At 36.9% G+C, this 27,492-nt stretch overlaps 2 protein-coding genes across 7 annotated transcripts in view; one reads left to right on the top strand and one right to left on the bottom strand.

Moving 5' to 3' along the window:
* Positions 1–27,492, top strand: part of PCMT1 (protein-L-isoaspartate (D-aspartate) O-methyltransferase) — a 43,119-nt gene that overhangs the window by 4,415 nt on the left and 11,212 nt on the right. For all 3 annotated transcript variants that reach the window (XM_020910271.2, XM_020910272.2, XM_020910273.2), the window contains exons 2-6: positions 8,853–8,957; positions 10,191–10,222; positions 19,588–19,692; positions 21,635–21,755; positions 23,693–23,778. In XM_020910271.2, the coding sequence (XP_020765930.1) occupies positions 8,853–8,957; positions 10,191–10,222; positions 19,588–19,692; positions 21,635–21,755; positions 23,693–23,778 (449 nt within the window). The remainder of the gene's footprint in view (positions 1–8,852; positions 8,958–10,190; positions 10,223–19,587; positions 19,693–21,634; positions 21,756–23,692; positions 23,779–27,492) is intronic.
* Positions 1,686–27,492, bottom strand: part of LRP11 (LDL receptor related protein 11) — a 93,613-nt gene continuing 67,806 nt past the window's right edge. Inside the window, exon 8 of one of the 4 annotated variants that reach the window (XM_070461478.1) lies at positions 1,686–6,091. The gene's annotated coding sequence lies outside the window, so the exon portion shown is untranslated. Of the gene's footprint in view, positions 6,092–10,037; positions 10,284–23,893; positions 26,193–27,492 lie in introns of those variants that run through there. The other 3 variants (XM_070461477.1, XM_070461476.1, XM_070461479.1) reach the window with 3 other exon arrangements.

Genomic DNA, 27,492 nt, shown 5'->3' with positions numbered 1-27,492 from the left:
AGAGAATATTAGTTTTATCATGTGCATTCATGGGCTAAATGTAACCAGGTAATAAAATCCTAAGTGACTTTTTTTTGGAAATTTGGGCCTCACTTAGAATCCAAAAAACACTCCCTCATTTTAACTTATGTCAGTCTCATGGTTACATCCTGGTAAGTAAACTTACAGTGTATTGACTAAAATGTAATAGAAAAAATTTTGAGGAAGAATTTTAATATCAGTGTATCTACTTAAATTTAGCTAAAATTAAAAATTCAGCCCCTCAGTCATACCAACCACATTTCAAGAGCTCAATAGCCATATGAGGTTAGTGGTTAGACTGCTGAACAGTGCAGAGGTAGAACATTTCTATCATCATAAGAAGTTCTTTGGAGCAGCATTAGATCTAGATGATAGATTATATTACATTCTATTCGATGTGATCTTAGTTCTATTGTGCTGTTCCACATATTTTTATTAGTACTGCACTTAGTTAAGACCAACATGCTTTAAGTGTAGCAGTGAAATACCAAAGATTTTCAGACAAGAGTGGTCAAGATGAGAAGTGCACCAGGATCTTATATGATGATTTGATGAAATGGAGGTTATTTGATTTAGCAATGAGAAAGCTAAAGAGAGCAGTAGTGTTTATTTTAAAATTAATTTTTATTGGAGAGCTTTACAATGTTGTCTTAATTTGCTGCTGGGCAACAAAGTGAATAGTTGTACATATATCCCATCTTTTTTTTAATTTCCTTCCTATTTAGGTCACCATAGAGCATTGATTAAAGTTCCCTGTGCTATACAGTCGATTCTTGTTAGTTATCTGTTTTATCCTTAGTAGTGTGTATATGGCAATCCCAATCTCCCAGTTCATCCCCTGCTCCCTAGTAGTGTTTACATATTTGAAGGAAATCATGTAGTGAAGGGTCAAACCAGGACAGATGGGAGGCAGATTTTGACTCATTATAAGGAAGTATTCATAAAGCAATCCTAACAGAGTTTTGGCTTTAAAAAACTGTTTTCTGTCACTGGATATGTTGAAGCAAAGAATGATCGACCATTTCATTGTAAGCGATATTGTGGAAGAGATTTTTCCTCAGCTTTCACTATATAGTAGACCTCTGAGGACCCTTCCAAATCCAATATGCTGTCATTTTAATCATTTCATGGTTTGCACGAAATCACGTGTGGGGAGTGTATGTGTGTGTGTGTGTGTGTGTGTGTGTGTTATAGGAGAGAGCCAGAGAAGTTAACATTTGGTTACCTATATGTTATAGAGTTTTGCATGACATTTTACTTTGTCAGAAATGTAGGGAGTCCAAGGAACATGCTCGTTTGAGAAGTAGTGTCAGAACAGATAACTGTGTATCTATTAAGTGATAATGGTTTAGAGAAAGATGTATTTTTAATAATCTCTGATATTTAGATGATATGCTTTTCATAACTTGGTATCACTTAGAATTTTTCTTTGATTATGGTTTATTATATAACTTAAATAATATAATTTAAAGTTAATCCCTTTCAGCCTTTCTGTACGGAGAGTATCTCAGGTTCTACTTACCTTCTTTCAATGCCTAATTGTTCTAGATTGGAACTAAAAGGGAACCATTTTGTTGATTTCTTACTGTTCTCCCTGGCATTTTGTTAGTGGGGAGGAAATAGAGAGTAGTTAATTAACAAATGCTCAAGTCATAAAACTAATACAATAATGTAGTAGTTCTTTATTTGAGATTTAACTCTGTAACAAGTTACAGAAACTGTTTCTGTATGACCTGAAATCCATCTGTAGCCTATTTTCTTATCTGTGTGTTCAGTGCTTCATACCAGCACCAGATCTGTCTTTTTTTCCCATCTCTGCCAAGATTGCTTCCGGTCTTTTGTTCTCTCAGATCAGAAATCTTGGAATAGTTATCGATTCTTTCAGATTGTCCCAAGATTAACTCAGTAGTTATTACAAATGCCTTTCACAGTCAACCCTTTCACCATATTTTCATTGACTGTACCCTAGCCTAGGCTCTTAATTCTTACTTGGAGTGATATGCTTCCAAGTGTCTGATTGGTCATCACACTTTGAATTTCTGTCCCCTAGGTTCATGCTACGCCTTAAACTGATTGTCTTAGTATACTACTCTCTGTTTTGTCACTGTTCTGCCACGATTTCTGTTGCTTACTGTACCAAATGGAGATGCCTCTTGCTTAGCTTTCAGGCCTCTTAGGGGTCTTCTGCAACCTGTTCCCATACTCCAACTCCAGTCCTGTTGTTCAGGCTGATCTCATTTTACACATACAAAGTTTGTCCTGTAACAATCCAAGTGTAAGCAAGCAATTCAGAGTTAACATGGTAGTTCTATGATCTTGGAGATCTGGGCTCCTTTTTTCTCGTTGTGACCCCAAACTTTCCCTTGTCCACAAAGTTGAAGTTAATTTGACTCCATCATTTCCATATTCCAGCTGGTGGGAAGTAAAATGGGAAAAGGAGAAAACCCACATTCCTTTTAAGGGCATACATCATTTCTTCCTGTGTTCTCATTGGCAAGAACTTAATTGTAAGGCTACATTTAACCATAGAGAGGCTAGATAATGCCCCCAATTCTACCACTGTGAAAGAAACAGAGACCCTGCCACATCTTCCATCTTGCTCACTGGAGCCTCTAGTGAACACTTTTAATTGCGTTTTTGGGTCTTCTGGTGATTGTCTTCATGTCTCTAAATAATATGCTTGAACTGCTATTTCTTTATCAGCTTTAGACATCATCTACTGACTTCCTGCCAAGATGGATGAGTATTTACACCCTTTTAACTTACTCCCTTCCCCACATACAATTATATTGTAATTTCTGCTTCCTCTTTTGTGGCTCCCTTTGTAACTTTGCGTAATATACTTTAACCTCAATTTTGTGTTCTTTAATTTATAAACTGACACTGTAACTCTTCCACTTTGTAAGAAAGGGTGCTTATTTTTCAACTTATTGGTGGCTCTATTACATTGTCAAAGTTGATAACATTTCATTTGGTTCTGAGCAGTAAATCTTCTGCACTCTATTAATTTTTAAGTATTGAAAATTAATAACCATCATCACATACATTAATGACTGGGTCAGTACTTCTCTGAGCTACATAGTGCACTGTGAGTTTATTCTCTGCTCTTTTTTTCTAATATCACAGACCCCTCTCTACTGTTGAAGAGGAATAGTCAAATGTTTTTCCTTTTTCTTTTTTTTTTTCTTTTTTTGCTGTATGGCTAGTGGGATCTTAGTTCCCTGACCAGAGACTGAGAGTGATGAAAGTGCTGAGTCCTAACCACTGAACTTCCAGGCAATTTATGGTTTTCCTTCTTTTACACTTTTATCAGTTGCTTGAAATCATGCCACAGTTTACAGTTCTTATATAAATTATGACTCTTGTATAGGGTTTTTGTCCTTTTCCTGGGATTTATTTCCCTTTTTACCCTTCCTTATTCCTCAAGTTGAAAAGAGAAACAAATACTTTCTTAACATGGGTCTAATTGTTTCAAGTTTTTTTTTTGTTGTTGTTGTTTATAGCTTGGATTCTGCATTCTCCTTTCTGGATTCTACTAACTTCTTATTCAGATCAACATTAACCATTGTTATAATTATTTAATTGGGGCCCTTGATCCTTAGGGTGCAGGAAAATTGAGTGTGAGTGGTTCTAAAGCTGTTCACTAATTCAGAAAACCTAATAGTAATTGCATGTTTACTTATAATTAGGCTGTACAAATGAAGTGAAACATTACTTTGCTGTTTACTAGAAATATTGCAGGGCACTGGCAGTTGTGTATGTCAGATTGTCAAAAATGGGAAAATGATTTAATAGCTTAGTAAGCATAGCTTGCTTTAGGCATCTTTCAAAATATGGAATCCTGGGAAAAATCAAATAATAACCTTGCAGTGGAAATTTTGGAAATCACCTACTCATAGTCTAAGAAGTCTTTATCCTGAGTCTTATGTGTTTAGCTTCTTAATAAATGACTGGTGACATACTTTAAAACCTGTTAGTTTTTTGGTGTGTGTGTGAATTCTATATATCTCTATAGATTAAGAAACCTACCAAAGAAACTCAGGTAAGTTTGACAGATGTATGTTATCTAGCTTAAGGGAAGTAATCTCTTCAATATACTTGATTTTTAGAATGTGCTGGCAGCAGTGTGTTTGATTTTATGTATCACAAATGTTCATTTAGAGAAGAATGTGTGAATATAATGGTAATTGGAAGTGTTGAGTGAGGCTGCTTAACCTGAGAAAGATAAAAGCTGAAATGATCATGATTTGTTTAAATGTGTAAAAAGTATTGTTTGGATAGAAAGTTCAGTATATTCTATGTGACTTTAGAGAGTAGCATTAAGGGTTTATGTAAGTGAGTTATAAAGAGGGAGATTTTCTCTTAATATAGGGAAGTATTCTGATAATTGGGCTTCCCTTGTGGCTCAGCTGGTTAAGAATCTGCCTGCAATGCAGGAGACCTGGGTTTGACCCCTGGGTTGGGAAGATCCCCTGGAGAAGGGAAAGGCAACCCACTCCAGTATTCTGGCCTGGAGAATTCCATGGCCTGTATAGTCTATGGGATCTACTGTATAGTCTGTTGGGCACGACTGAGCAACTTGCACAGTTCGCACAATTCTGATAATGTAGTCTAAATGTGAAATGGCTGTTTCACATTGTGCAGCTCTTCAAGTAGAGATCATGGTACCAATTTACGGAGACGTTAGACTTGATGACCCTTATGACCTTGAGAGTCTGTGAATTAGTGTAAGTCACTAATCTATTTGAATATGGTAGTAGCGGTACAGTGAAGTGGTCCACAGGAATCTGACATCTCAGTTTCAGTGGCCCTACCCCTCATTTGCTCTGTGACCCGGAACAACTTAGTTTTTCGGTGTTCAGTCTTACTATCTGTAAGATAGAGTAGTAATGGTGCTTACTTTATAGGATTGTTAGAGATAACGTAAGATTGCTACATAGTTCCTAAGTTCATATCTCAAAAGAGATAGAGTGTGTAATGCGCTTAGGGTTTTGTCTGGCCTGTGGTAAATATTGAGTAAATGATACCTCTCTTATTACTACTCTGCTTTTAAAACTTTTTAAAAAATGCTTTAACTGTTTCAGTAGCCTTTACAGGTGGCTTGCCTGAGCTTACTTATGTAGAAACAGCACTTTCTATTTGGGTTAATGAATCCAAATTTGTAATATTTTTAGTTGGAAAATGATTTGTATCTTTACCAGTCTATGACTATTTAAGTGTTTCTCTAGTTGGTATGCCTTATTTGCTAGTTTTTAAAGCATTCTTTTGTTATTTGGACAGTGTGTATTTATACATTTTATAGTGTCCTTAAACTACCTTTTCTTATGCTTAGTATTTCTTATGTTGCTATTTCTTTCTAATACTGTCTGGTCAGTCAGTATTAAGTGGTATCCTTTGATTCCTCAAAACAGTCAATGATCTAATTCTGCTTTTCCCTTTTTTCCCTTTTCCTGTTGTTTTTAGTTGCATTGTTTCTACTTTGTCAGAACATACAACATAAGTATTATTATCCCACTAGTGTCTTTTTTAAAAATGCATTGCTGTGCTGGGCCTTCGTTGCTTTGTGAGGGCTTTCCCTAGTTGCAGTGAGTGGGCACTGCTGTTCATTGCAGTGCACGGGTTTCTCATTGTGGCGGCTTCTCTTTGATTTTTTTAAAACAGCTTTTGGTCTCTTTTACTTTTTGGTCTTTAAAAAAATGATTATTTATTTATTTGTTTTTGGCTGTGCTGGGTCTTCGTTGCTGTGCAGGCTTTTCTCTAGTTGCGGTGCCCAGGGGCTCCTCTCTCGTTGCAGTGCGCAGGCTTCTCGTTGCAGTGGCTTTTCTTGTGGAGCGTGGGCTCTGGGGTGTGCAGGCTTCAGTAGCTGCGGCATGTGGACTCAGGAGTTGCAGTTCCTGGGCTCTGGAGCCACGGGCTCAGCCGCTGTGGCCCGTGAGCTTAGTCACTCTGGGGCATGTGGAATCCTCCTGGAACAGGGATCAAACCCACGTGCCCTGCACTTGGCAGGTGGGCTCCCAACACTGTGCCACCAGGGAAGTCCTCCACTAGTGTCTTTACCCTTTTAGTCTTCCTTTAAAAAAAAAACAAAAACTAAAACCAGATTTTAGTCAGTAACAATTGGAATAGGGGAAAAGAGCCATCGGTATAAAACTGGTCTTAGTTATCAATACAGCGTGAGTGAGTGGGGATTTATAGTCTAGGAGCAGGGAGGGGATCAGTGGGTGGAAAATTACATCAGGAGTAATGGGTGTTCTGGCTAAACCAATTTGACAGGATCCTTCTGGAGGCAGGCCAGTCCACCCTTTTAATTTTAACCTTTCTCTACAATTGGACATATGTACTTTTCTGAGGTATCCCTGGTAATCACTTCATTATTTCTTAGGAAGGACGTGTATTTAGCATTCCCTGAGTTCTTGCACATTTAAGACTTTTTTCCTATAACCTTGATAATTCGAAGAACAGTTTTGGCTGCAGTTTTAAAAAGTCAGCTTTATTGAGACATAATTTATGGAAAAATTCACCCACTCCAGTGTTCTTGCCTGGAGAATTCCAGGGACAGAGGAGCCTGGTGGGCTGCCGTCTGTGGGGTAGCACAGAGTCGGACACGACTGATGCAACTTAGCAGCAGCAGCACCAATTTTAAGACCACGATTTGAAAATTTTGACAAATACAGTTGTATAACCACCACCCTAATGATATAAAACAGGAGTGAGCAAACTACAGCCCACAGGCCAAATCTGGCCTGCTGCCTGTTTTTAGAAATAAAGTTTTATTTGAGTACAACCGCACCCATTCGTTTATGTCTGTTGTATAGCTGTTGTTGCACTTGTGGCAGAGTCTAGTTGCAGCAGAGACTATATGGCCTTCAAAGCCTAAAATATTTACCGTTTGGATCTTAACAGAAGTATGCTGCTCTCTGATACAGACCATTTCTTTCACCTACAGAATTTTCTCATGCCCTTTTGCAATTAATCTCCTCCTTTCACCCCCCAACCCCTAGCAACCCCAGATCAAGTCAGCCTCTATGTTTTTGACTTTTCTGGAATTCAGTATATTAATAGATGGAATCACATAGGGTAAAATCTCCTTGCCTGACTTCTTTCACTGTGGTTAGTGCTCTTGAGATTTGTTGTTGGGTACATTTACAGTTTCCTCCTTTTAGTTATTAACTTGCACATCCTTTCCTTGAATTTCTTGAAAATGCTGCTGCTTCATTCTTGCTTTGCTTTGAATGTTGCTCTTAAGAAAGCTAATGGTTGCCTTTTTTTTTTTTTAACTCTTCCTAGGTAATTTGATTTTTTTGCCTTGAGAGTTGAAATTTTTTTTTCTTGTGTTAAAGTCTGATAGTATTTTCTTTTTTTCTCTCTCTCTCTCTCTTTTTTTTTTTTTGGCTGTGCCATGTGGCTTGTGGGATCTTAGTTCCCAGACCAGGGGTTGAACCCAGATGCCCTGCAGTAAAAACACTTGAGTCCTAACCACTTGGCCGCCAGGGAATTTCCTGATAATTGTGTTAGTAGATAGATGTCTTGGATGTTGATGTTTCTGGTAATATTTACTTTCTGTTAAGTTTTCTTAGAATATAGTATTGGTATGTTTAAACAGCTGAAATATTTTGTTTGCATGTTGTCTTGTTTTTACAGTAGCTTTGACTGGAGTTAGTTTTTTTTTTCCCTATTTTTAGGCATTTTATGCACACAGTTCAAGAGCACTTGCAGTTTCTTTAATGGACAGTGATATTGGTAACAGTGGTGAGAAAGGGGGAGGATCGCTGTATCTTGTTTCTCTTTTGTTTCTGTAGGATCCTTCGCTTTCTTCCTTCTTTCCCTTCATTGCCGTATCACGCGGTGTCATCTCTTCCCTGCCTGTATGGTTCTCTCTCAGAAGCAGTACTTCTTATGGTTGCCATTTCTGGCCTCACTAAATTTAAAAAATAATTCTCTAATTTAGATGGTAAAAGCTGGTGACTTTTAGTGTATTTACAGGTATGTGCAACCATTACCATGGTCAATTTAATACTTTCATCACCTCAAAAAGATACCCTGTTTTGCCCTCCTATTCTCCTAACCATAAGCAACCACTAGTCTCCTTTCTTTCTTCTAGATTTGCCTGTTCTGGACATTTCATTAAATAGAATCATACAGTATGCCATCTTTGCCCCTGAGTTCTTCACTTCTATAATGTTTTCAAGAATCATTTATGTCATATGGTCTTGCCTTCCTTTTTGAAAAACTTATTTCTCTTAGTCCCTGTAACAGTATGTCCGCTTGATTTTCTTCTGCCTCTGTGGCTGCTCCGCATCATAACTTTGAAGGCTTCAGCCCTTTTGCATTTCTCTTAAATGGACACTTTTGTTTTTCTTCTTTGTGTACTTTTTCCCCTGGCCACTTTCCTTCACTTCCCTTGCTTCGGTTGCCATCTGTACAGCTAGTCATTTATAGCTCTAATCTAGATTTTTCTCCTGAGCCCCAGATCTGTTTGTCCAGCTGGCTGCTGTGTATCTCCATGGGTATGGTCCATCGCTCCTCCTAAATACATAGCTTCTCCTTTTCCTCCTTAGCTATGATGCTTCTCTAGGATTTCTCAGACCAGTGTATGACACCTCCCACCTTCAAAGCTAGTCAGTCAAGTATACATTACCTACTAAATATAACTCAAGTCCTTCTTTTCTTCGTCCTCACTTTCACTATTAAAGACCAGACTGTGGTCACCTGGGCCATCGCAGCAAGTTTGCTCTCTCCAGTCCGGTCTCTGCAGTGTGGCCAGAGCAATTACGCTGAACTACATCTGATCATGCCACTCCCGCCTTAACGTATTGCTTCATTCATTTCAGAAAATGGAATCATCAAGACAGATAAAGTGTTTGAAGTGATGCTGGCCACAGACCGCTCCCACTATGCAAAATGTAACCCTTATATGGATTCTCCACAATCAATAGGTAAGTTTTGGATTTTTGAGAATGTCACAAATTTTACTCATTTGCTGTCTAATCTTTGTAAGTAAAAATAGACCATTTCCCATTTTTTACCTTGCTCATTCATTTTAATAAAGTGTTGTTTATGAAGTGTCTTTTCTATTTTCTTAAAGGAGATATGTAAGAATTTTATAAACAATTTCTTAAAGCATCCTTTAGATGAAAACTTACAGTTTCTATTTTCTTGAAGGATATATGTAAGAATTCTATAAACGTTTCCTTAAAGTGCTCTTTAGATGAAAGCTTAGAGTTTAAGCTGCTTGCTGAATTCTCTTTAGGGTCTCTAATATTGACAAAGATTGTTTTTTGCAGTAGCAGAAAATTCTAAAATCGGTATTGAAGGGAATGTGTAGCTAAGTTATTACTGACTTCTCTGCTTCACTTGCCCTGAGTTTTCTGGTTTGTGCTTGTTTTTAGAAAGTGCCATATTTAACTCCTTCTCCTGAAGCAGGCTTTGCTGAACTGCTGAGCCTTGGCAGTGGGCGCCTTTGAGGCTTAGGAGTGCCTCAGGATTCTGTCGGCCAGCTGCCATGCTGCCTTCTTTTGGAAGTACTTTAACGGTCAGCAGAGAAGATCCTGGGGAGCTTCTGAACCCCGAAGGCACCTGCTACCACCGCTCAGTGAAAATTGCTTCAGATGCAGAAGCAGGTAAATAAGTCTTGAGAAAACAACACTGGAGAAAACTAAAAGCTAAAACTAAAAAAAGATTGTTTTAATTAACATTAGGTGATAGTGTAAAGAGTAAATGGAAGTACTTTATTGGTCTCTTAAGTTCCTCTGGTTGCTAGTTCCAGTTTTTTTTTTTAAGGTGCCAAAAATATGAAATAAGTTAATTTGCAGTGATTTTGCATATTTTATGATATATGGAAGCTTATTTTTGTGAAACTGAAGGGGAAAACATCATAAATTTATCAAGTCAATGAAATTCTTCCTTAACTAACTATGTGGGGGAAGAAATTTTTAGAAATAGTGGGACTGTTGTACTGAGCACAAATAGCCTTTGGCATGATTATATTTTCTAATTTTAACTGTGCATGACAGTACTTTCAAGTGCAAAATACTTTTATTTCTTGACATCATAAACATGAAAATAATTATTATGAAAAACAATGTACGGATGCTAGAAAAGGACTGACATGGAGCGTTTCGTGTGTTTTTGCAGCTGAATGTATCAGTAGTTCTCTTCTTCTTTTGCAGGATTCCAAGCAACAATCAGTGCTCCACACATGGTAAGTTAACATCGGTCATTTGGGTACAAATGGAGCATGTATTTCCTCTTCAGAGTGCTTTCTTCAGTAAAAACGGTTATAAGAACATTTTAAACTTCTAATCATAATCAGTTTTATTATTTTATTTGTAATGAATTAGTTATTCTTAATACAAGATGTGTAGAAGGAACTCTTTCTGGTAGAAACTGTCATTAAAGTTTTTGGTGGTTGTCATTAATATCTAATCATGTAAAAAGTGGATATAAAAAGTAGTTATTTATTTAGTGATGAGTTAATTAAGGGAAAGAATATTTTAAAAATATAGAAATATAATGGCCATGGACTTCCTTGGTGGCTCAGTGGTAAAGAACCCGCCTGCCAGTGCAAGAGACACAGATTTGATCCCTAAGTTGGAAACATCCCCTGGAGAAGGAAATAGAAACCAACTCCAGTATTCTTGCCTGGGAATTCCCGTGGACAGAGGCAGGCTACAGTCTATGGGGTCGCAAAAGAGTTGGACAAGACTTAGCAACTAAACAACAAATGACATTTTTATGTTTGACATTTTTATGTTTAACATTTTGAGGAACTGCCAAACTGTCTTCCAAAGTGGCTGCATCATTTTATAGTCCCACTAACAATGTATGAGGGTTCTAATTTCTCCACTTCTTTTCAACACTTGTTATTGTATATTTTATTTTATCCATCCTAGTAGCTATGAAGTGGTATCTCATTGTGGTTTTAATTTGCATTTCCCTAATAATAATGATGAGCATCTTTTCATGTGCTTATTCACTATTTCTATATCTGCATTTAGTGAACCTCAAAGTCATAGGTTTGAAAGTAACTGCATTTCTGGAATATTTTCCAAAGTCTTAATTACAGAAAAATATGAAATGATGTCCTGGTAGCAATGAGCATATTTAGTATCCAGACATTGAATCCCAAGTACCACTAAGAGAAATACTAGAGCTTCATGGAGAAGTGACTAAATTTCAGAAAGTGAAGAAGTAATTAAAGTCTACTGGAGTATTATCAGGAGGACATGGGAGCAGATTTAAAGAGACTCCCAGAAGCCAAATTGGAGACAATTTGAGAATCAAAAAATGGTAGATAATGAAGACAATGGATTGTAACAGAGTGAATTCAGAAACAAAAATCTGTGAGTCCATAGAGACTAAAACAAAAAAAGAAAAAATAGCAAGATGGAAAAGATGAAAAACAGAATGCCAATTAATGAATGTGGAAAGAATAATAGAATTTTAAAAATCAATTCTTTGTAATTATCAGTGTAGTTGTTGAATTAGACAAAGATCATCAATTAATCTAAACCATTAAGAGGAAAGTTGTTGGGGAACAAAAAACATCCTTGTAGTCTCAAATTATTATTTGACATATTACAAAGAGACAGCTATGCCCTGAAAAATAGAGTGATCTAACAGTTACTGCATTTACTGAGTAGTTCAGCTAAGCAAGTCCAGTAGTGAGATGGCTCAATGTTGTGTGCATCCTGATGTGATGCAGTGGGAGGTGCTCTGCAAGCCCTGCGTGGTGGTCTTGCTAAAGTTCTTTGATCTAAATTTAATGATGTGGAAATTGACACATCTAGAATGTGTGGGTAGGATGTTGGACAGTTGGGCAGGGCTTTTAAAAGGAGTCAGTGCTCTGATAGACAAAGAAAAGTGGTGGATGGAACAGAAGAATGGGGGAGAATATTCTGGAATTGGCAGTTGCAAAGCATGAACTTTGAATGGATTGGAGGGAACAACTGTAAAGGAGATTGGGGGACAATTGCGGAAACTTGAATGTGGTGTGTCTGTTGATACTTTGTTGTTGTTCAGTCTCTAAGTCATGTCCAGCTGTTTTTGAAACCATCGGCTGCAGGCTTCCCTCCCGTGCTGATACTAAACATGATTTTCTTGAGTGTGGTAATGGAGATGTGGTTGCAAAGGAAAATGTCCTAGTTTGCTTTTTTTGGCAGGTACATACATGCTAATGTATTTAGAAGTGTAGTATTATTATGTCCACAGCATATTTTCAGATGGTTTGATAAAATAGTATGGCACAATAGAAACAGTTGATGATTATGTGAGAAGAAAAGGGTGTTATGTGTATTTCCTGTGGGTTTGAAATTTTTCATAATTATCAAAAACGAGTTTTTAAAAAAACTTAAATTTTAGAGATGAGCATGGATTATCCAAAAGAATATTAACTATAGTGATAAAAGCATGAAAAAAGCTGGTAATTGCGATCGAAGACCTTGACATTTTAAATCTAAATAGGATTTTAGTAGTAGCTTAGCATACTATCCTTTAAAAAAAAAACAAATTTTATACAAACCTAGTACTGAAAAAAAATTCCTGGATTTCTTTCGGTGTTAAGCTGGGACAGTACAGCCTATAAAATAGGGATTGGCACCTTAAATCCTTTCTAGTCCTTTCATTCTTGGACTCAGGAAAGTCCAGCTGTTACAGGAGTTATTTTGTTTCTTTAATTACTTCAGCCAAATATGATACTTGTTATATTATTAATGGGTTTGTTAAACTTGCAGGGGATACTGATTGTTTCAAAATATCTGATAAAAGTTACAGACCTTCCTGAAGAAAGTTCACAAACTTTCTTTTAGAGATTCCATTCTTCATGTGCCTCTTGTCTAAGAACAATAGCTTTGACTAAATAAAATGTTTCTAGTAGTTTCTTCAGTAAAAGTTAAACCAGTGTGTCTCATAGAAACCTCATTAATTAACACTTCTTTGTTCCACCTGTTGATGTACATAATGATAATTCAAAGATAGTATCCCACTCTATCTTTTTGTAACATCAAAGAAAGATAAGGTTAGTGAGGGATTTTTGAAACAATCTCAAACTTACAGAGTTGCAAGTATATTATCAAGAACCTTTCTTTCTTTACTCCATTTGAGCCTATGTTCCTGAAATGATGCTCCATCACTCTTGAATACTTCAGGATGGTAGTATATTTCCTATAAAGGAAATTCTCCTATACAACCACAATATAGCCATCAAAACCAGGACATGAATATTGACACGTTACTACCATTTAATCTTCAAACTCCTTTTACATTTTTCCAGTTGTCCCTATGATATCCTTGGGGTGTTTCGCCTTGTGTTTATCCTGTTTGGGACTCTCTGGGTTTCTTGGACTTGGGTGGCTATTTCCTTCCCCATTTTAGGGAAGTTTTCAGCTATTATCTCCTTGAGTATTTTCTCATGGCCTTTCTTTTTGTCTTCTTCTTCTGGGACTCCTATGATTCAAATGTTGGGGCGTTTCACATTGTCCCAGAGTTTCCTGAGGTTGTCCTCATTTCTTTTAATTCTTTTTTCTTTTTTCTTCTCTGCTTCATTTATTTCCACCATTTTATCTTCTAACTCACTTATCCTATCTTCTGTCTCCATTATTCTACTCTTGGTTCCCTCCAGAGTGTTTTTTATCTCATTTATTGCATTATTCATTTTTAATTGACTCTTTTTTATTTCTCCTAGGTCTTTATTAAACATTTCTTGCATCTTCTCAATCTTTGGCTCCAGGCTATTTATCTGTAACTCCATTTTGTTTTCAAGATTTTGGATCATTTTTATTATCATTATTCTAAATTCTTTTTCAGGTAGATTCCCTATCTCCTCCTCTTTTGTTTGACTTGGTGGGCATTTTTCATGTTCCTTTACCTGTTGGGTATTTCTCTACCTTTTCATCTTGTTTAGATTGCTGTGTCTGGAGTGGGCTTTCTGTATTCTTGTGGTCTGTGTTTCCTTTTTATTGTTTCACCCAGTGGGTGGGGTTGGACGATTGGCTTGTCAAGGTTTCCTGGTTAGGGAACCTTGCATTGATGTTCTGGTGCGTGGAACTGGATTTCTTCTCTCTGGAGTGCAGTCGAGTGCCCAGTAATGAGTTTTGAGATGGGTCTATGTGTTAGGTGTGACTTTGGGCAGCCTGTATGTTGACGCTCAGGGCTATGTTCCTGCATTGCTGGAGAATTTGCATGGTATGTCTTGCTCTGAAATTTACTGGCTCTTGGGTGGTGGTTGGTTTCAGTGTAGGTATGGAGGCTTTTGGATGGTCTCTTATTACTTAATGTTCCGTGTATTCAGGAGTTTTCTGGTGTTCTCAGGTTTTGGGCTTAAGTCTCCTGCCTCTGGATTTCAGTTTTATTCTTCCAGTAGTCTTAAGACTTCTCCAACTATACAGCACTGATAATAAAACTTCTAGGTTAATGGTGAGAAGATTCTCCCCCGTGAGGGACACCCAGAGAGGGTCACAGAGTTACATGAAGAAGAGAAGAGGGAGGAGGGAGATAGAGATGAGCAGGAAGAGAAAAAGGGGGACTCAAGAGGAGAGAGACAGATCTACGCAGTTATCTGTTCCCAAAGTGTTCTCCGTAGCCCAGACACCCACAGAGATTCACAGAACTGGATTGGGAAGAGAAGGGGAAAGGAGGAAATAGAGGTGTTCTGAGGTAGAAAACGGAGAGTCAAAAGTGGGAGAGAGTAATCAACACACTCCTGAGTAAAAATGGGTACTGAATATTGGATTCTTAAATGTCCACAATTTATATCACATACTGAAAAACAAAAATTAAAAATCTAGAGTAGAGGTTAGACTCTTAAAGATACAGTGTTAAAAAGAAAAACACAAAAATTTTAGAGATATATATGAAGTTCGGTTTAAAAATAGGGTTTCTCTTTTTTTTTTTGGCAAGGTTATAGTGAAATGAAAACGAAAATTAAGGAGTAATAGAGGAGTAATAGAGGACTTTAAAAGAAAATAAGAGAAAAAGAAAAAAAAAATTTTTTTTCCTAATTAAAAAAAGTGTAAAAATATATGAAAATGAAAGTTAAGGAGTAGTGGGGGAGTAATAGGGAATTTTAAAAGAAAATAAAAGAGAAAAAATTAAAAAAGAAAAGAAAAAAGTAAAAATATATCTAGGAATTTCTCTGGAGCTGTTGTGGTCAGTGTGGGCTCTGTTCAGTTTCAAAAAGCTCCTCTTTCCAGCTTACACTTCTCGATATCTATAGGCCCCTTCCGGTGTAGTCGGTGTTATCTACAGGGATTTTAATCTGTTGCACCGGTCCCTTCTGAAGCGGTTCCCTTTGTTTATTTGGCTTCTGTTTGCCGGTCTCTTCAGTGCCTAATTTCCGCCCTGACACAGGCGGGCAGAGGTGGTCTCTTGTTCAGGTTCTCTAGTTCCATCATGCTGCGGGGAGGGAGGGGAACTGCTCTCCCCGTCTACACTGCTCAGGCTCCCAGCTGCTCTATATGGAGCGGGCCCTGCGTTGCGTGCGGTTCCAGTTTTCGGGTACTCCACAAAAGCGCGGACTCCGCTGCGCCTGCGTTTTGTGCCTTCCTCGGCCCGAGCAGCTCAGGCAGCCAGGAGCTTGACGGCGCACTCTCCCCGGGTGCGGCGCGCCTTCTCCCCTCCGAGGTCCCAGCCTCAGTTTCCGCCCGCGCCGCCGGTTGGGTGCATGCACCTTGAGTTTAGCCGCGACCCTCCTGGCAGATGTCGACCATCCAGAATCTCAGGAAGTCTTTGGTTAGAAACTGGAGGGCTGTTTGCAGTGTGGTAGGGGATGCCATCTCTGGGGCCGAGTTTGCCCCTTTCCCCTCCCCCCTGCCTCCTGCCTCTGGCGGGGCTGGGCTGGTTCGCAGCCCGCTAGCTCTTCTCTGGACTTGCTCAGATCCCTTTGTTCTGCGAACGGCTGGCAGTGTGTTCCGGCCGGTTAATTTTCTCTCTCTTTTGCTATCCCACAGTTTAAGTTGGAATCTCACAAAAGCTTCCTCCGATTGCCCTCAGGGCACTCAGGCCCAGTCCTTACCCTAAGCAATGCCGCCCGCTCCTCTCCGTTCTGCCCCCACTTGCTGGTGGTGGATGTGGGCGTCTGGAGTACTTTTCTGCTGGGAGTTGCTTTTAGGCACGTAATCTGTGGGTTTTATTTATTTTTCCCTCCCAGTTAGGTTGCCCTCTGAGATTCGAAAACTTACCCCAAACCCGCCAGTGCGAGGGTTTCCTGGTGTTTGGAAACTTCCTCTATTAAAACTCCCTTCCCGGGACAGGTCTCCATCCCTAGCTCTTTGTCTCTCTTTTTATCTTTTATATTTTGTCCTACCTCCTTTCGAAGACAATGGGCTGCTTTTCTGGGTGCCTGATGTCCTCTGCTAGCGATCAGAAGTTGTTTTGTGAAGTTTGCTCTGTGTTCAATTGTTCTTTTCATGAATTTATAGGGGAGAAAGTGGTCTCCCCATCCTATTCCTCTGCCATCTTCCTATGATATCCTTTATAGCAATACTTTGAACATTTAATCCAGCACTCTTTTTCATAGTACCAGTGGTTTTCACTCATTAGGCAAGAAGCTCTTTGCAAAAGAATCCATATGAAAAATGGAAAAATTTAGTTTTCTATAACTCTTTTCCCAGACACAGTACCCACCAGTCTACACTTGTGTGTTACTCCTAAATAGGTTCTGCAGAACCTTAATTACTTTCTGGAACACGGTTTCAAAATCTTCAGATTATATGAGGCTGCATCTATTAATAGCCTTCTCCACTTTTTGTGTTAATTGTGGGAAAAGGTAGCCTCAATGTCTTTAAAAAATTTTTTAAATGGAAAATTTCCAACACCACACATGCAAATAGGATAATATAATGAACCCTCATGTAGCCAATCACCCAGCTTCATTAATTACTGACAGTTTGCTAATCTTATAGTTATTTCTTTTTTACTGAAATATGTTAAAGCTATCCCAAACATAATATCATTTTACCCCTAAATAGTATAAATCTGAAGTATTAAAAGCACAACTACAATATCATATCATGCCTAACAATGTTCCTTAGAATTATACCTAGTCCATGTTCAAACTTTACCAGCTTTCATAGTTGATTTGCTTAAGTCAGGATCCAGACAAGAGCCTTATGTTACACCTTTTTAGTCTTTTTAAGTCTCTCTTCATTTTAATAGTCTCCCTTTTGAAAATACCATCTGTTTATTGACAGTTTGTTCATTTATCCTATAGAAGTTCCCATATTCTGAATTTGATTAAATGATTCTTAGCCGTATTTAACTTTCCTTTTTTTTTCTTTTCAAGAAAATTTCCTGATGGTTCTTCTGTTCATCACATCAGGAGGTACATAAATGTCTGTACCACCCACTTTTAGTGATTGGAGTAAATAGTATTTTCAAAGTTTTTTTTATTAAATTGCAGTATACCCAAAAGTGGCTCAGACAGTAAAGATTCTGCTTGCAGTGTGGGAGACCCGGATTCGATCCCTGGGTCGAGAAAATCTCCTGGAGAAGGAAATGGCAACCCACTCCAATATCCTCGCATGGAAACTTCCATGGGTAGAGTAGCCTACAGTCCATGGGTCGCAAAGAGTTGGACACGACTGAGTGACTTCACTTTTATTTTTTCAAAGTGCACACATCTTAAGTGTACAACTTGATGAATGTTACGTGTCTACATATGTGTGACCTCTACCCACGTCATTTCCTGCGCTCCAGAAAGCTCCCTCAGTCAGAAAGGCTTCTTTTCCCAGTCAACCTCCATCCTGTAGGTAACCAGTATTTTAGCTTTTAGCAGCTAAGTCAGGGAGTTTCCATTCTGTCCTCCATTTTGAATGGTAACCTGTATCTGATGACTTAAAAACAATTTTTTTTTAAATTTCGACATAATTTCAAACTTAGAGAAATATTCTAAGAATAGTACAAATAATTCCCAGATACTGTTTAGCCATATTCCCCAAGTGTTATCATTGTATTACATTTGGTTTATCATTTATTCTCTCTCTCCTTCTCTTTCCCTCCCCCTATTTATATGGGGGGAGGAAGATATATATATATATATCACACATATATATAAAAGAAATATACATATATTTTTATGAACTCTGTAGGCGTAATTTGTAAACAGAATGCTCTTTATCTTTAAAAATAGAACGTTCACCTAAATAACTATACTAAGGTTGTCAAAATCAGGAAATTAACATTGATACAACACTGTTAGCTACTTTACAGACCTCATTAAGATGTTGTCAGTTGTTCTAGTAATGTCCTTTATAGAAAAAGAAAGTTACAGATCAGGAGTTTCATTCAATTGCCATGTCTTTTAAATCTGGAACAGTGCCTTCGTTTTTTTCTTTTATAGTCTTGAAAATATTTATGAATACAGGCCAGTTATTTTAATAGATTTCCTCTCAATTTAGGTTGGTCTGATTTTTCTTCTTGATTAGATATGAGTTATGCATTTTTGCCTGGAATATTGCAGATGTTGTGTAATGTCAGAGTGTCCCATTTTTGGTGATAGTAACTTTAATCATCTGATTGAGGTAGTGTCAGTCAAGTTTTTCCACTAAGAAACTTCTGAACTCCATTGTAAAGTTATTATTTTTCCCTTTTGTAATTAATGTGTCTTGGGCAAACACTTTGAGAGTGTTTCCTTATCAAGTGATAATATACCAGTTTCAGCATCCATTTGTGATTTTTGACTTAAATCAGTTATTACTGAATTTGTTGCCAAATGGCAGTTTTCTAAGTTCATTATTTCATCTGTATTTGGAACATTTGGGAACAGTTTCTCCCTATCCTCCATTTATGTATGTGTTGAGGGATATATTTACTTACTGTCACTATGGATTCATGGATGTATATTTTTATCTGATAGTGACTGTGCTTATTGCTACTGGATCTGATGATTTTTAGTAGTGAACATACTAGGCATTTAAGGACAGCTTTTGAGATACCATTTATTAATTCTAACCTCACATTTTGGAAAAGTACTAAAATGTAAGTTCATAAAGAGGATGGAATAGAGAAGTCTTTATTTCTTGGTTTGGTCCAAACGTTAACCAGTGACTTTATTTGATATGTAATTTATTTGATATGTAATTTACACTGTAAACATAAAAATATGTATCCTTTGGCCCCCTTACTTCCACCTCTAGCTATTTATCCTATGGATATACTTTACAAGATTATTAAAAAGATTATTATATTATATTATATTATGGTATATTAATACCTTTTAAGATTATCTATTCGTTATGGAAGATTGAAGCTAACTTAAGTATCTCTCATTAGGCATATTTGTTCTTTTTGTAACTTTTTACTTTGAATTAGTTAAATTTTAAATATTCATATACTGGAGATCTAAAATTACTGAAACACTTTAAACATAAGAATTTTAATCAAACTAGAATGTTCTTGCATAATTCCTCTGTAGGTATAAGTATGTAATATGTTATGTTTTCATTGTTTTGGTAGATGACAGTAGTGGAAAAATTGTTGAGAAGTTAGCAGCTTTATTCATATGCCATTGTATATATACTTTATAGAATCTTGGGAATAAAAATGAATACTTGCTTTGTTTTCTTTTGGCAGCATGCATATGCACTAGAACTTCTATTTGATCAGTTGCATGAAGGAGCTAAAGCTCTTGATGTAGGATCTGGAAGTGGAATCCTTACTGCATGTTTTGCACGTATGGTAAGAGCTTTATTTACTATTCTGGCCCCAACAGAAGCATATTACATGATTTGGCTGTGTATCTTTTTCACTAGCAGTTTTTGAAGGTTTCTTTCTTTTTAAATTATGTTAAGATAGCAATTAGAATATATGTCACCTAGGATTTCTTTTTTTGTGAGGGTGACAGAACATTCAGTTGAACTCTGGCAGAACTAGAAGGGAATTATTTGGTTATGTCATGGAAAAGTCTAGAGGTCTCTCTGGCTTCTTGTATGGCTGGATTCAGAGAAAGATCTCAAGTTGTTATGGACAGTGAGTTTCTCTCTGGTTCTTGGTTTGACTTGGCTCTCCTCCACAAGTTCTCTGCATTCTCTGATATGCTTTTCTCTTGTGATCACACAGTGGCAACCAAGAGCTCCCAGATTTCATTCTTGTAAGTTCTCATCTGGCAGAACCAAATACAGCCTGATATCCAAATAATAGGTTTATTAGGTTTGAAGGAGAGCTCTTTTTACATTAAGAAAAATGACTGCATTTTTATTTTATTTTATTATACTGCAAATTTCATCATCAGAGACTTATCCGATAATGCCTATTCTGAGTTTAAGTCTGGAGGCCCACTCAGACACCTTGGAGTAAAAGTTTATCTGTGCTCAGATAATCAAGTCAGCTTGATTATGAAAAATCTATACCTGGAGGCCTGCTTGGAAGGTTATGGTCTAGTTAAGTTAGGATTTATGGATCCTTTTTGACTAGAATCCATTTAATTTGCTATGACTATATAATTGGCAGGCTATTAGAATGTAACCTCCAGAGTGGTGGGAATTTTGTCTGAGTTTTTTTCATTGATGTATCCTAAGCCTCCAGAGCAGTGCCAGGCACACAATAAGGATTCAGATATTCCTTTTCAGTTGTTTGACTTGTTTTGTATAAATTTAACACTCAGTAATAGGCTGGATGGCATCACCGACTCGATGGACATGAGTTTGAGTAAACTCTGGGAGTTGGTGATGGACAGGGAGGCCTGGCATGCTGCAATTCATGGGGTCACAAAGAGTCGGACATGACTGAGTGACTGAACTGAACTGAACTGGATGTAATTAAATACTAGAAATGGTGTTTAATTGATGACTTGTTCTCTACACTTGACTGTTTATGGTTTCAGAGGCATTATCATTTTTTAAAAAGTCATTTTATTTCTGAGTTATCTTTTTGAAAATGATACTAATTAATGTTTTTCATACGTTTACCATGTGCTGGTCAGTGTTCATGATGCTTTTCATGTAATCTCTTATTAGTTCCTCATGTCATTTATGGGGTATGTACCCACTTCCTCCTCACTTTAGAGCTGAGGAACCTGATTGATAGAATAACTTGTCAAGGTTATATAGTTGTAAGTAAGAAACTTAGATGTAAACCCAGATAGTCTGACTTCAGAGTCTTTATTGTGTTAATTTTGTTCTACAGTTAATATTTATATTTAGGGTCTTTTGATTTTTTTATGTATTTTTATATTTCCCATATGTGGCAGCAGAATCAGTATAGAAATTCCTATAAAATTTTTATGTATCTGTTTTATGTTTAAAGTCACACTTTTCAATGGAATTTAAATAGAAAATGGTTGCACTAATAACTACCATTTAATATTGGTAGCTAAGTCCCATTTCAGGGTTCTGGGTCTGAAAAAAATGAAGGAAGAAAGACACCATTTTTCTTAGTATTATACATTTTTATAATTCTGGTTTTGTAATTACTGAAATATCATCATTCACTTAGGGTTATGGCTGAGAAAGTTGTATTTGCCAAATAATGTAGAATAAACTGAGTGTTTAACAATCAAATTAGAGGCTTAAACTGTTTATTTGTCCTGATTTCCATTGCTGAACGTGACTTTGGATAAAGAAATATTTTATTGACACCTTAGAAAAACTAATTAAGACCATCGAATTATTCTCACTTCTAGGTTGGACCTAGTGGAAAAGTCATAGGAATTGACCACATTAAAGAGCTAGTAGATGACTCAATAAATAATGTCAGAAAGGATGATCCAATGCTTTTGTCTTCAGGGAGGGTGCAACTGGTTGGTAAGTATCAGAGAGCTTTGAAAATTTCCTCTCTGGAGAATTTTTGTTTTCAGAAAAGTCCCATGCAAGCGACAATAGTATTCAGAGCTAATTATTGCTTTTTTTTTTTTTAACATTCACTTTTACGTACTAAGCAAGAAAATAAACTAAAATGTTACGCCGCCTTGACCATGGGTGACATGACTGTTAACCGTTTCAGAAGATGTCATGTTGAGTTCTCTCTTCACTGCTTCTTTAAGAAGTGACATCAGAGTAATCAGTGTGGAATGTAGACAATGTAAGCGGTATACAGAGGTGTGTAAGGTAAAGAAAGCCTCTTTTTCTCCTCAGGTTTTTAGACATATAAATATACGAATGAATAAATTGTACACACACACACAGTTTTTAGATTGACTCGTACTCTACATATTGTTCTTTAGTTGGCTTCCCTGGTGACTCAGAGGTTAAAGCGTCTGCCTGCAATGCCGGAGACCCGGGTTCGATCCCTGGGTCGGGAAGATGCCCTGGAGAAGGAAATGGCAACCCACTCCAGTACTCTTGCCTGGAAAATTCCATGGACGGAAGAGCCTGGTAGGTCATGGTCCATGGGGTCGCAAAGAGTCAGACACGACTGAGTAACTTCACTTTCCATTCAGTAGTATTTGTGGACACATTTCCATGTGAGTATGTTTTATATTGAGAAAAATAACAGACCTCAAAATATGCAGAAAACATAAATGTGAAGCTTACCAAACACCTGTTTAATCACCACACTGATCAAGAAATAGGACGTTATCAGCACCTTGAAAGTCCTCTGCTTTCTGTTTCCTCATTGTAACTACCTCCCTTTCCCTAGTGGTAACTAGTATCACTAGTTTTAGGCATTTACTACCTAATTGCAGTTCCATAAATGATGTTTAATATCTTGAATGTTAGCTTAATGGAATCATACAGTACATATTCTGTGATGAATGACTTTTCATTCATTATTATGTTTGTAAGATTCATCCTTTTTGCATGGTGGTTGATTTTTATTGCTGTATAGCGGTCGAATGTAGGAACATTACCAAAATTTTTTTACTAATGCTACTGTAGATGGATATTTTGGGTTGTTTCTGATTTAGAGATATTCACAGTGCTGCAGTGTACATAAGTCCAGATGCACTCATCGCACAAGCACTTATTTCTGTAGATGTGTTGTTACAAGTTCATCGAGTGTGACCATAGATATTGCAGAAATTGTTTTTTTAAGTGACTGAACCAACTTACATTCCCATCAGTAATATATCAAGGTTCCTATTGCTTCACCTCACAATCCCAATACTTGGGATGACTAAATTTTTCTCTTCACCCACTTAGTGTATGGTAGTATCTCTGTGGTTTTAATTTTGTATTTTAATATTACTCAGTGAAGTTGAACACTTTTTCATATGTTTGGCCATTTGGATTTCCTCTTTTGTGAAATGTCTATTCAGATATTGAGTTATTTATATTTTTCTTTTATTTGTAGGACTTTTATACACTAACCTTTTGTCTATTTATACATATTGTAAATCTCTTCTCCCACTTTGTGATCTTTTTACTCTCTTACTGTTCTTTCTGATAATTAAAAATTCTTAATTTTAATATAGCCAGACTTACCCATTTCTTGCAGTGTTTTTTGTATCCTGTTTAAGGTACTCTGAAATCATGAAGATACATCCTTGAATTATTTCTCGGACATACTACCATTTTAACTTTTTACATTTAGACCTTTGATCTTTTTGATGTTCATTTTTGTGTATTCGTGAGGTGTGGGGTTCCAAGTGTCTATTTTTTCTTTGAATTATCCATTGTCCCAGCATCACTTAGTTAAGTGATTTTAAAAAGATCTGTCCTTCGCCACTTTAAACCTCCTATAATTCTTCACGCTGGGTAATTCTGTCAGAACAGGTGTTTACAGCACTGTTTTCTTTCAGTGGGGGATGGACGAATGGGATATGCCGCAGAAGCCCCTTACGATGCTATTCATGTGGGAGCTGCAGCCCCAGTTGTGCCCCAGGCAGTGAGTTGGTTTTTTTTTCCTGTGTTTGTCTACCTCATTCAATTAAAGCTCTTAAACATTTATAGGAAATGACTTCTGTTGATGTTGAAAATACCATCTATGTTACATTGTGCCCTTTTTCTTTTTTTTGGCTGATAATTATGCTCAATTTTTTAAATTGAATTTTAATTTTAATTAGCTGTGTATTTTAATTAGTTAGTAGGCAGTTTTTTTCATATACAAACAGTTGTATAAATGACATGAAGATGACTAAGCCACAGCTCGTGACTGTCTTATTTCGAGCAGTATTTGATTCAACTAAGAACTAGTACACCAGTAAAATTGGGAAAATCCCTCTGGAGTTCATGACCTGGTAATCACTTGGTGTGTTATGTACAAGACCATGTTAGGTGCATGGGTAAGACCAGGAAGTATTTGTCATACATCTTATCCTCACTGACTTTACTAAAAGAGATCTATCGTACATATGTCAGAGAAATGAATGATTTGATAGCATATCGTCAGCATATGATAGATATTGAAGGGAAAAGAAAATACGCACTGTAGGAGTTCAGAGGACGGGGAGTATGTTGTATAGAATAGTGAAGGAGATTTCATACGGTAATAAAATTTGAACTGAATCTTAAAGAATAGTAGGAAGAAAGATAGAAATCTTAATTTGCATAGGTGCAATGAGAAGGTAGGATATTCTAGTAGTATGTATTACATAGTCAAGGAAATATTTAAGTACAGAATTGAGTTTTCATTTTAGTAAGACTCTGATAAACTTATGTCAGCCCAAATAATCCTTGGCTTAGATTTCTATTACATGTGATTTTTACACAGTTCTTAACTAGATGACAAGGGGCTAAAATTGACTCTGTCTCTTTTGCCCAGTCTCATTAACTCCCCAACCTGGATGTAGTTTTGTGTGTGTTTACACAGTTATGAGGAGCTGAAAGTTTGGAGATATGCTCTGATTACTGACTTGTTACTCACTGGCTGAATGACTTTAGGAAAATGAACTATTCTCTCTGGCCCTGTTATCTATTTTTTTAAAAAGACCAAACTAGTAGTTTTTAACAGAAGTATTAACATGATGTAGAAAGTTGTACAAGTCATAAGTAAATAATGAATTTTCATATACAAACACAGGATCAGTAGGGTTTTTTTTTTAACTTCTTAAACTTTTTTTGTTTTTTGAAAATATTGGCAACCTAGGAGGAACAGTTAAAATATAAAATAGAAATATGTTTAAATGAAAGATTCTTGGGGGCGGGACTCATCTTCCCTACTAAGATCCTAAGATGATCTTGAAGGGCATTTCTGGCTTTAGCTCAGTATGAATTTGAACGTTTGTAGTCACAGGTGGAGTATTATTTGGGGGGTGGCTCTTAACATCTGATTAAATTTGAAGATAGACATACACGCTGAAGGGGCTTTCCAGTTTTAAGATAATAGAGTCAGGATGTTTATGCCTCCTTTGGATACCGCCTTATAACAGCTAGAAAACACAAGAAACAAGAAATATGAAACTCTATATTCAGTTATCTAGGAGATTATACTTAACAGTCCTGAATGCTACAGTGTATGAAGACAGAAAAGCAGATGAAGTAATAACGGACCTGGAAGGGTGGAGGAAGCTGAACCAAAGAGACTGCAGAGGGGAGTATCAGGCAGAGGCCGTTTGTTTTGCAGAACTCCGCAAAAGCTTAAAAACTGGAGGCATCAGGACCTTGGAAACCAGAGATGACATTGTGGCCTGAAAAGAGGAGCTGCTGCTTGAAATTCTTTATGAGGAACAATTAGCCCTAAGAAAATTTCCAAGAACTGAAAGACATGATTCTGTAGTTTAAAAACATCTATTGAGTACCTAGTATAATGAATATTTTAAAAGGGGGGTACCCACAGTATCACCATGAAATTTCAGAATGTTATAAAGAGAATATTCTAAAAGTTTCCAGAAAAACAAAATGGATCATTCATTGAGGGTCAGTAATCAGAAAGGCATCAATCTGTAGGTAAGCACCATTAGAATGAACAAGTTAGAGGCAAAGCATCACAATTGTGAACTGAATATGGTTTCCAGTCTTGAATCCTGTACCTGCACATATCACTAAATACATAGAAGAAAGATAATTTTAGACTTGCAAATCTCAATCTCTTTAAAAGTATTCCACATACTGTTTCACAGAATACTTCTGGAGGAATTGCTTTAAATGTCATCAAAAAATGAGGGAGTAGAGAGACAGTGGGAGAAACCAGAAAGAAGCAGCCATGGCGTCTAGGAAGGTAGGACACCTTGTTCAGGAGAGAAATGGTCAGAGTTGCCAGTATTGTTGCAAAGGGAAGTCCCGGTATGACAGCTATGCAGCAGGCCGAGAGACTCACCAGTCCAGATTTAGAGCAGAGGAGGAAAAGAACTAGAAGGGAGCCTACAAAAAAAGAGAGAGAGAGAGAAGTAAAAGAAAAAAGGAAGGTGCTTATAAATAGATTTGACTGTATAAAAACTTCATCAAGAAGCTGTTGGGAGAAACAGTTACAAAGAAAATTAAGTGAGTGAAAAAAAAGAAAAAGCTTCAGTTTTTAACTGCAGAGAAAACAGCTATTCTATAAGAAAGGAAACAGTAACTGAGTACCTCTTGGCTCAGCTGCAAGTTATGTTTACACAGTCATAACAGAAAATGGTTTTCATAAAAAATGATATTGGTTGGATTAGGGGAAAGAAGCAGAATGCAGCTGGCCCTTTGTATCCAAGGGTTCCACATTCAAGGATTCAACCAATCACAGATCGAAAATATTCAGAAAAAATTTTCCAGAAAGTTACAAAAAGCAGAGAACTTGAATTTGTTGTTGCAGTTTGAAGTTGTACCTGGCAGCTGTTTACATGGTATATGCCTTGTATTAAATGTAATCAGTAAGCTAGAGATGATTAAAGTACATGGGATGTATAGGTTATATGGAGGTACTACACCATAGTCTATAAGGAACTTGCATGTCTGTGGATTTTAGTATCAGAGATAATGTCCTGGGACCAGTCCCCCTTGGATACTGAGGGACAAATGTTTATGTATGAGACCTTAGTCCTCATCTGGCATGTAATTTGAAGTAGAAAAGGAAATGTTATTCGGCATGGTGACTGTATACTATATTATATAATTAAAAGTTGCTAAGAGAGTAAACCTTAAAAGTTTTCATCACAAGAAAAAAATTGTAATTATGTGTGAGAATAGATGTTAATTAAGTTTATTGTAGTAATCATTTTACATTATATACATATGTTGAATCATTATGTTGTACACCTAAAACTAACACAGTGTTTATATGTCAATTATATTTCAGTTAAAAAAAAATGACATGCTTTAGAAGTAAGCACTATAAAAAAAGACAGCTAAAAGGTTTTAAAATTAATGGATTAAAGGAGCAAGATTGAGAGAGAGGGAAGAAGCCTATTTTTTCATTGAAAATCTTGACATTTAGAGGAATTAAAAGGGAAAACATAAGACTTGCTGACAACCAGATTTTTAATTAAGGACACCCTTCTCTGGGAAGGTTTTTTCCTTACTGTTTTTGATTGATGATCATCTTTCAGGCTGCATTCACATTGTAACATGTGACTTAAAAATTTTCTAACCGGAGGGGCTTTAACTGAGCAATTTTGGTTCTTCATTGACAAGGGGCGTCCTCATTCTAATGCTGCAGGGACCCCAACCCTACCTTCCTTTATCACGTCAT

This window comes from Odocoileus virginianus, chromosome 34, assembly GCF_023699985.2.
Source record: "Odocoileus virginianus isolate 20LAN1187 ecotype Illinois chromosome 34, Ovbor_1.2, whole genome shotgun sequence".
NCBI lineage: Eukaryota > Metazoa > Chordata > Mammalia > Artiodactyla > Cervidae > Odocoileus > Odocoileus virginianus.
The sequence above is the reverse complement of the archived record's forward strand: the minus strand, read 5'-3'. Positions and strand labels throughout refer to the sequence as shown.